Source organism: Geospiza fortis, unplaced genomic scaffold (genome assembly GCF_000277835.1).
Source record: "Geospiza fortis unplaced genomic scaffold, GeoFor_1.0 scaffold396, whole genome shotgun sequence".
Lineage (NCBI taxonomy): Eukaryota > Metazoa > Chordata > Aves > Passeriformes > Thraupidae > Geospiza > Geospiza fortis.
This window is the reverse complement of record NW_005054345.1, coordinates 1465045-1475125: the sequence shown is the minus strand read 5'-3', so window position 1 is coordinate 1475125 and position 10081 is coordinate 1465045. Positions and strand designations below refer to the sequence as shown.

The 10081-nt window shown below is 43.3% G+C and overlaps 1 protein-coding gene across 1 annotated transcript in view; it reads left to right on the top strand.

The window, feature by feature from the left end:
• Window positions 1-91: 91 nt before the first annotated feature.
• CC2D1B (coiled-coil and C2 domain containing 1B) overlaps window positions 92-10081 on the top strand; it is a 27900-nt gene continuing 17910 nt past the window's right edge. Inside the window, 7 exon segments of the mRNA XM_031058566.1 lie at window positions 92-157; window positions 3082-3223; window positions 5889-5998; window positions 6746-6865; window positions 7960-8097; window positions 10033-10079; window position 10081. The exon segment at window position 10081 is cut by the window's right edge and continues 208 nt beyond it. Of these exon segments, the coding sequence (XP_030914426.1) occupies window positions 92-157; window positions 3082-3223; window positions 5889-5998; window positions 6746-6865; window positions 7960-8097; window positions 10033-10079; window position 10081 (624 nt within the window).

Below are 10081 nucleotides of genomic sequence, written 5' to 3'. Positions count from 1 at the left end.
GCTTTGCCTTGACACGGGCAGGGCGCTGACTTTAAGTTCCGTGTGCTCTCAGTCCTATAGAGACACAGCCCTCTGGAATTCATGAACCAACATGCTTGGCAGAAGACCTAAAAAGAGCCCTCAGGCAAAGGGCCAGGGAGCTGCAGTTGCAAAGCAGGTAAGGAGGGCGAAGGGCCAGGGAGATGTGGTGGCAGAGCAGGCAGGGAAACCTCCCACTCCCTCTGCTCCTCGGGATAGTCTCGCTCAGACCTCTCGCTGCTGTTTTCCTGCAGGATCTCCCATGTGGTAATAGCATTGCGGGATCATGGAGAAAATTAGATTGTGTGGTGCCTGTTTTCCTTCTTTAATGCATTCTTCTTCAAGTAAATATCTGATAGGCAGCTGTGGAGGTCTTGCAGGGAAGGCACAGTGTTGTAATGCTGTAATCTTTGCATGAGACCTCATGACTCATGCTTACAGTATTTTCTTAGCCCAGCTATGTTGAGATTTAATAATAACTTCAGTGACTCTGCGGAGGCTAAGAAAACAGAAATAAGAACAGCAGAATATCAGGTAACAAATTAAAGGGCATATATGGGAGAATATTAAGGTGCTAAACAAGAGAGTTAATTTTAATTTCCCTTTGTATAGTCATATTTTCATGTAACAGATAGACTGATATGCCCCTTTCCTGTAGATAAAAGTGAGTTTAGCTGTGTCTGTGTGTTGAGGATTTTTTTCCATACTTATTTACCTTTGGATGGAGTTTCAGAAGTCTTGTGGAGAGAAACAATAATTAGTCATGGTTGGCAGGTGTAGAAAGTCAGGCGACAGTGTCAAAATTAGAAATACAATCGGGGCAAAATTCTGCGTAGAAAACTGAGGGAAAAACACTGTAGTTAGAGTTAATGAACATGTTAGAACCAGAATGGAATTTCAGAAACCTTTGAAGAATAGAGGGAAGTAACAGGTGGAATAACCGGTAAGAAAGTAGAGGAATGTGAAAAGGGATTGTTACAGGCTATTAGAAAAAATAGCTAAGATGTTCTCTTTTGGTGATTTCTTAGGAACCAGTGTTCTCATACCGGAGGCAGAGTGCTGTAGTTACTGATCCATAATGTCACTATGGCTGCAGTGTGAAAGTTTGCATTTCTCTGTGAGAGAGACAGTGTATAACTTAGTTCGTCTGAGGGGAGAAGATAAAGGGTGAAAATAGTTTTCCTCCTTCTGGGGAAAAAAAAGAAACCTCACTCTGAAAAGATAGAGAGTAATTCGAGGATCTGATTAACATATTTTACTAATTTCTAATTCAATACAGTTAATTATTCAGCCTGTCTTACATCATAGATAAGTGTTTCTTGAAACAAATGGCTTGTTCGCTTTCAAATTAATTCAATTTAAAATGTTTTTTTGTTGTGTATTATATCAACTGCAAGCTTTCTATAACTTATTTTTTCTGTTTTATTAAACATTGCTTCAATACTGCTAATTTCATTTGAAATGTTCCTTTTTGAATGGGTTGGAACTTGGAGCTAGAACTGAACACTGCTGAATTGTGTTCTTGAGTTCTGTGGTTGCTGCAGTTGCTTCACTGTCCACCCTTGCAGTGTGGTAATGAACAGGTCCTGTGTGCTCCTCATCTGTTCTGTACATTGATGAAAGGCCTGTGTGTCTTCCATAGAACTTGAATCTTTACATTGCTGTTGTAAATATTTCCTGTTTAAGTCTTGTCCTCACCTTCCTTCTGTTCTAGCCAAGTGTGCAACTTTAGTTTTGTTGTACAGCTGGGAGATGGATAAGGCAGAGGGTGGCTGACTGATCTGCCCAGTGCCTTATGGAATGCCAAGGGCAGGAGCAGGGCTAGGAAATAAACTGCTGCTGAGTTTGAGTGCTGTTGCTGGTCCTTTGAACCAGTGTTTCTCAGCTGTGTTTCACATTCTCCCTTGGGATTATAAAATGGTCCAGAGAGGGGCACAGAATCTTTCAGTGCAGTAGCCACCAGTGCTTTGATTCCTACTGGGTTAAAAAAAAAAAACTGTTACATTAATTTATAAACTGACAGGCAGCTTCTTGCAGCACTTCAGATCCTCAGGACAGAGGGAGATTGCTCACCTCAGAATAATGACAGCTGATGTTTTTTCCTGTGCTGGAGAGAAGCTGAAGTGCTGCCTCCTTGGCCATGGCGGGATCAGTAAGGGCTTGTGCTTTGGAAAAGTCTGAGGAAAGCTTCACCTACTTCATAGGATGAATCTAATTCTGTTCATTCATGTTCATAAAAAATCTGAGCATACTTAAGGTACTTTTATTTTCCTGGGGCAGTTAGTATCTTAACCAGAAACACAAAAACAGTGATGAAATGACATTTTAAAATAATGCCTTTTGGACTAAGACCCCAGAGATTCCTTTGCTGAACTTTGGAATGTTTTGCCACAAGAGAGTGCTAACCCCTACTGCCATATCCTGATTACTGTTATTAATGCTGCTCCCTGAGATGTTATCTCTCAGCTGATGATCTGTGCCAGCCAGTTCTGATGGTTTTCTCCAGTGCATTGTGGGCATTGCTGGGTTTTAATGGCTGTGTTTGTTTCTGGGATTTAGAAACTGATGTAAGAAGAAGACAGAACAGTTTATAAATGTAGCTTCTTCAAGAGATAAGGGTGAAGTCTCTGCAGTGTGCACATGTCAGACCTGTTGTGTGTGAGCCATGAGTGAATATTTTTTAGCTCAGCTTTTACAGAGGCACTGCCCTGAACTTCCCTGATGCTATCTGCTCCATGAGGCTCAGTAAAACAAACATTTTACTCTACCTTGTTATGTCAGACTGTTAAACAGGATTGATTTTAAGAGATGGTTTGTGTAGAGTTTTAAAGGGATATTTGTGGGGTGTTAAGATTTATGTACTTTACACCAGATATGGGTGCCTGGTATGCATTGTTGTGGTACTACAAGTGGTGTGACAGTGGGCTGTAAAAAAAATGAACAGGATTCAGAATGCATGAAAATATCTAAATAATCCATGCAGCGTGATGTTTTTGAGTGTCATCTTTGTTCTAACTGTAGGATATTTTATTATTTTGTATTGTTATTTTCCCTTGGCTCCAGCTGGGGCTGTTTGTGGATTTCAATCCTGAGGAGATGCTGCTGGGTGCAGAGGAAGGTGAGGATGATGGGGACCTTGAGGCAGAGCTTGCTGCTATCACAGGAGGAAAAGTGAAAGAAGGAAAACCGAAACCAAAGGGGAAAAGTAAGTTAAAGTATCTGAATTTAATTTAACTTTGTTAAATTGATCTAAAAAAATCTTTACATTTATCTAAAATGGTTTTTCTATCACTGGTAGAAACTGAATTTGCAACTGCTCTTTACTTTGAAAGGTTTAATTTGTTACTCCACAAACAATGTAAAAGTTTTTTTCTGTTGATGCTCTTGCAGATATATGAAAAAGATCTCTGGTGGCTGGCCCATTTAATGACTAAATTAAGACATGCTTTTTTAGCATATGAAGTCATAAAAAGGTGTAGTAGGCACTAGATGATTTTAGAAGGGAAATTATGTTTCTTGTGGAGGGTGGGTTGTTTGTCATGTGGTTGTTCTTGTGTTTTTGTTTGAAGAATGAATTTACATAATGAGCATTATATTTTTAGTTACTTGGAGTCTGTAACCAAAACTGAATCCCATTTTCAGAGGCAAATACTGAAGCAATCACTTGGAGAATCCTGTAGCTTGTGTTATGCAGGTTACAGAGTCTCTTGGAATGGACTGTTACCATTCTTAATACTTGAAGTGTGTGTTAATTTTGTCTGGTGGTGTTTGCATGCAGCTCTGCAGTGGTTTCAGGCTGGCTGTAATCTGCCATGAGCCAAGGCTGCTGCTGCTGCTGTGAGGGCCCCTCAGTGAGCATGCTCTGCCTCTGAGCATGTCTGTGTTTGTGGAGCTGCAGGCTGAGCTGCTTCAGGAGCTCCTCTGCCAAAATGAACCTGAGTTCTTGTGGCAGTTTCTCAGCTGAACCAGGTTTGCTCCCTGCCTGTCTGAGGGCTGGGGTGGCATCCAGTGCTTGAGGTGGGGAAAGGAAAATGGGACCTACAGGTGTGTGAGCAAGTGCAGGAAGGAGGGGATAGTGCTTCTCCAGCCTTATTTGCAGCTCTGCAATAATTTCCCTGTAATATTTGAAGGGTCTTCACACAGAGCAGCAGGGAAATGAAGAATTTTGAAATGTTTAGGCAAGACAACTCTATAAACATGGTGGCTGGTGACAGACAAAGGAGATGTTTGTATCTGAAACTAAATTCCAAATAATTTCCACTCTCCACATTTCAAAATTTTAGTGAACTCTTAAAGCTAATAAGCACAATTGTGCAAATAGGCATAATAGCAGAACTTCTGCCATTGGACATAGGTTACTCATGGTTAAAACCTGCAGGATAATGTTTTGAGGGTGAATCTGTGTATCAGGAGCTCTTGAATTGTTGTCAGCTTTTCATCCCTCTCACCCTCATGTCACTTATTTTGTTGTTTCAGTCTTTTTATTCATAAGAGGAAAATAAAATTTCAGGCAGTGCAAAATCAACATTTACTATGCCTAACATTTACTGTGCCTTCTAAATGTGTGGTTAAAAAAGGATTTTCCAAAGCAATGTGCAGCTATTCTGTTTTCCTGTTAGAGTTGGAAGTGTGTGGGTTAGAAGCTCATGGAGGATGAGCAGCTGGCACTGGGCACTCCTGAGACCTGGCCCAGTGCAGAGGTGGGGCAGGGTGCAGGCAGGTCACTGCCTGGAGAGGAGGAGCTGCAGTGAGGGCAGGGGACAAACAGATCCTGTCTGGGAAAAGGCAGGAAAAAGGGATCCAGTGCAACTCATGTGCTTGGTTCTTGGCTGAGCACCAGGTGCAGTAATTCCCTCCTGGATTACATCCTGATGGGTGTGGGGGAATGGCCTCCTCCTCCTCCAGCAAAAGCTGCACTCTTGGAACATCTTAAGCCCAGAGATCCCTGCTGTCTCTGATAAGTGCCAGCTGGGCAGCCACTCACGTGTTTGAAATTGTGGCCTCATCTTGCTGCACGGGATTAGAGCTGAAAAACCATCTGAGGAGGGTTGATTAGGGTTTTTGCCTCTGCTGCAGTTTTCTGCACAGCCAGTTGCCTTTGGGTATGGCCTGCAGTCCAAGTTTTGCTAAGGGTCAAACTTACGAGCAGCATGTTTGATACAAATACTGAAGCACCCATGGGGTCAGTTTGATTATTTGAACAGAAACAGTTTTGTACCTGGGTTAATTTTCAGCTGATTCAGCAAATGCAGGGAGTGAATGAGATCCATTTAAATTGACTGTAAAGCTCTGTCCTGGAGATCTGTATTTTCTGCAGCTTTTACTGCCACTGGTGAGTCACAGTCATGAGTCTGCATAGGGAAGTATCAGAAACATTTACGTGGACCATTGGGGTTTGTGGGCAAACAACCTCACCTTGGAGAGCATGTGGAGGAAGTTGATAGTTTAGAAAGATGTGGTTGGCACAGGATGAAGCACAGATGAGAACTCAGCAATGAGGAGTTAAGTAGAGTTTTCAGGATGAAGACCAGAAGCAAAATTGCAAAATGAAGGAGCCAAGAAAAATTTGGAGAAGGCTAAATCTCATCATCACGAGACAGCAGTGCAGAAAATGTGCAAGTGCCTTAGTGCCTGCCTCAAGTGTCATAGCAGAAACAGCAGTGCTGCTTTTCCTGGCTGCTCACTTCCCAGTCTCTGCCTTTTATCCATCAATATGCTCTCAGTTGCCTACAACACTGTGCAATAAAGGGGGCACAGGAGGGAGGGCACTGCTCTTTCAGCTGGTAGCAGCTCCTTCAGGATTTATACCCAGTGTTAACTGGTATGGCTGTTCCTTAGGATTTATGGCTCCTTGGGATTTCCTTTTGCAGCTCCTCTGCCCATGGATCATATTGAGAAGATGGCTGCAGAGTGTATGAAGGACCTGAATGAAGAGGAAGATGCAGATGATGAGGACTTGGAGAAAGATACAGACCTGCTGGTATGCATAACTATTAGCAAAGAGTTTTAGTATGTATTTTTGTATATTTTTTTAACAGAACTGCATTTAGCAAAAATGTCTGTTAACTTTCTGGTGAGAAGCTAAAATATTGCGAAAGCACCATTAGATGCAGGATCCATCCCCCTGCACAGCAAAGAGAGTTTCCTAACATTTATATGTGTGGGGTCTTAGAGAATTGAGGGAAGAGCAGGAGTCCCATTCCATGTCAGCTGATGAAGGACAGGCAGGGACAGTCTCCTTAAAGTGATGTCTGCCACCATTTTGCTTCTGCTTCAAGCAGTGCTTGGCCTGAGAGAACACCTCAAGAAAGTCTTCATTGTTTCAGTGACTCATCTAACTGGCAGGGTTTAGGGAAGGAGTGTTAAGCAGTAGTTTTGACTGCCATTGCTAGTAGAGGCTTTTTGGAAATTTGAAATTTAGGTTTGCATAATCTTTGTAAAAGTACTTCTCTGAACTTCTCTGGCTTCAGATCTCCAGCCACAAACTTGTGTGGTGATCCTGGGGCTGCAGTGTGGCTTTTCAGTGGTATCTGGAACCAGTTTAAATTAATAATAAAAAATAAAATTGAATTTAAAAAAGACTGGGATAGAAGATCTTCCGACTCTTCACTTGGGTTCAAGATCCATCCAAAGCTTTTGACACTTCAGAGTTGATTTTATTTTTGTCTTTTGAGGACGGAGAAGATTTTGAGGAAATGGCTTTTGTTGGCTCTTACTTTTACCTTAGGCAGAGTTGCAAGAAGTTCTGGGGGAAGAAGGTGAGGCAGGAAGCTGTGAGGATGAAATGACAGCAACAGAGCCATCCCCAGCTGAAGCAGAAGATGAACTACCTGAACTGCAGTCACAGGTAGGAATGAGCTTTGTGTTTCTGGCAGTTTTGCTGAATCACTGTTGTCACTTGGCTTGTGTGGGGGTCATTGTCAAGCATCTGGGGAGGCCTTGTCTTCCAAGGAAGAAAAAACTACTATTACTGTTTCCTCCATGGAAAGCAGTGCTGTATGAGTGCAGGTGATCCTTTTGCTTTGTTCCAAGGATGAATTCTGATGTTACCATAGAATTAAAGAGGTAAACAATTGGAAACAAGCATGTCTTGTCCCTCATTATACATAGGAGCATGCAGACTGCAGTGCAGGCTTCCAGAGTTCGTATCTTCTCCCTAAGAGTCTTGAGCATTGTGCTAAAATTGTGACACATGTTATAACTCAATAGTTTTGGGGTTTTTCTCAGTAGCATTATCTGTCTGAGTTTAATTTGTCAGTCCTCATGCAGTCAAATCCTTTATTCAGTCACTGCATGTTTCTGTTGTGTGCCAGATTCCAGTGCCTTGTACACTGGGCCTGTTAGTAAATGAGATTGAGAGGGTTTCTATAGAGATAATGGTAATAATTACATCAGGAGCCATCTGCAGGGTCTCTGTGGCTGAGAGTTTCTAAATAGCTGCTCATGACTTTGCTTAGGCTGCTTTTGTCACTGAACTAATTCCAGGCTGTAGGAGGAGGAAAAAGAGCTCTTGTTGTAAAACCAGGTTGAAGCCCAGAAGGGAGCAAACTAGCATGGTTTAAAAATAAGAAAAGAATAAGTCAAGATTTGTGCCAAAATACCTCTTCACACCCTCTGTTGTGTGGGGTTTGAGAGGCTTCAGTGTTCTCCTCACCTACTCACCGACCACATGGCTCCAATTACTCTGTGAGTGAGAGTTTCCCAAGTCTCTCCACCCATTCTTCTCTGTGGGGCTTTTGAGAGAGCCCAGAGGTGGATGCAGGGCCCGTTAGCCCAGCACAAACACTCCTCTGTTTCAGGGGCTGTTCCTTCCTGCACTCACTTCACAGCAGTGTGTGTGTGTGTGTGTAGAAGAGGAGTGTTTGCTTTTCAGTGCGGTGGGAAAACTCATCTAGCTGGATGAAATAAGTTTTCTTGATTTGTTTTATTGTTTTTTCTGAGACCTCCTCACTTCCTGCTGTTACCAGTGAGCTGCAGCAGACGCTCCAGGGCAGGATTGCTGACTACAGGACGGCGATTTCCAACGCCAGGGACTCGGGGGAGAGCGCCAAAGTGCGGCGCTACGAGAGGGGCCTGAAGGTGAGTTGGTATCACCAGGTGTGAGTGAGGGTGAGGGAAGTCAGCTCTCTGAAGGGTGCTCTGCCCAGCTGGGTGAGTTTTTTGACAGGGAGTGTGTCATGTGCTGCCTGGTGTTACTTTAAAAACATTTGTTGTTACTGACTACCCACCTGATACAGCAAACACGCAGATAAGGTGTGGCTTCAGCTGCCTTTTGAGCTCTGTTTCTGTTGAATTTGGCTGGTGGTAGCTGGAGGCGTGGTTTGTGGTACATGCTGAAGTTAAACCCACCTCCCTGGATCTGAATTTGACCCGTGGTGACTGCTCAGTGTTACCTTAAAGCAAAGTTTAGGGGTTTTCCTAGGACATACACCTTGCAGTTCATCACTGCTGCCATCCCTTAGGTACTCACCTTCCACTCACTCCTGTCAGACAAAGGGAGGTGGTACCTTTCCCTGAGTGTGCTTGCTGTGCTTGAAAAGGAATAGAACAGGATTTTTGATGAAGGCATTTAAGAGCTGCAGCAAAGAGCAGTCTCTCCAGCCTCTTGTGTTCCAGGCAGGTGGCGTGCTTGCAGTGAGCTGCAGTGCTTGTTTACTGCTGGGCAGGGCCTTTCTCTCCCATTGCTTTCAGCAGCTTTCCTGCATCACCTCAGGCAGCAGCAAAGCTGAACAGCTCAGGGCTGTGCACTGGGGCAGGATGTAATGGCTCACTGGTTACTGGGTGTCTTGGGTACAAAGGGAACAATTGAAGCTGAACTCGGGGAAGAAAAAGCACAAGAAAGATGTCCCTGTGTGTCCACTGCCTGCCAGCCCTGACAGGAATGTACACAAAAGCACCTGGCCTTTCTGAGAGCCACAGGGATGGGCAAACCAGCTATTCCATCCAGTTATGAGCTAAGTGCACTGTGCCACTTCCTTTCTTTTTCAGGGTAGGCAGTTTCCCTGTGCCTAAGCAGTGTAGCTGAGGATAATAGACCAGATCTCACTTCATAACTCACAGCTACTGAATTAGCAAAATTACATGTCAACAAATGGTGTAGAGTTCTCTCTTCTGTGTAGTTCTTGGAACTGTGAACTTTAATCTGTCTGTCACCCCCACATGGAGAAGAGGGAGCTGCCTGTGGGTTGCTGGTCTGAACCCCAGTTTCACATGCAGTCATTTCAAAGTACCTCTGCCACTGTTACTCAATAGATCAAACAATGCCATGGCTAAAAAAAAAATAGCAGTGATTCTGGCACTGATGAGATTTTGTTGTTGTTGTCTTGCTGTGCCTCCATTTCAGTTTCTTTGGAAGATGAAAGAAGTAAAACTTTTGCTTTGGCTTGAAGTGCATGGTGGTCTTTTGTCTGAGCCTCAAATTAAATTTAAAAAACAGAAATACTGAGGAAGTAATACTTGGGGAAGAGGAGGGGTTTTTAGAAAAATGAGCAGCAGTTAACCCAAGTTAGAGATGGTGAGAGCTCCTTACCATAGGTGGTGAGCTGAAACTCCATTACCTTTATTAGCATTTAATGGCTTTTCTCATTGCATTAAATAAGTTTGCAGAGCCCTTCCTTCCCTAGATCCATGTAGGCAGTGGCATTTCAGAATAGCATATTTTATTACATTTTAAAGATGCACAAAATCCATCTACAGTTGGTGTAAATGGCTTCCTTGGTGACTTTCTGTGACAAAGCTGAGTGGATCACATCAACTCCCCAATAATTCTGGGTGCTGAGGTATCTGCAGTTACCTGGTTTGGGTAACAAGGCCTTTGCTCTGGTATCTGGACACCTTTCACTGGCACTGAAGTTCTCCTTGCAGAAGAACAGGGAGCTGAAGGGCAGCAGTCTGTGGTGGTGTGTGTGACAGAGCCTGTCATGTATAAGGGGATGAATTTGTCTTTTAAGAATCTTATGCTGGTAACATGTTTGATGAAAATGCCTGTTGACTCTGTTGTTCCTTCTGTGCCAGACACTGGAAACCATGCTGGCTGCAGTGAAGAAAGGCAAAAAAATCAATG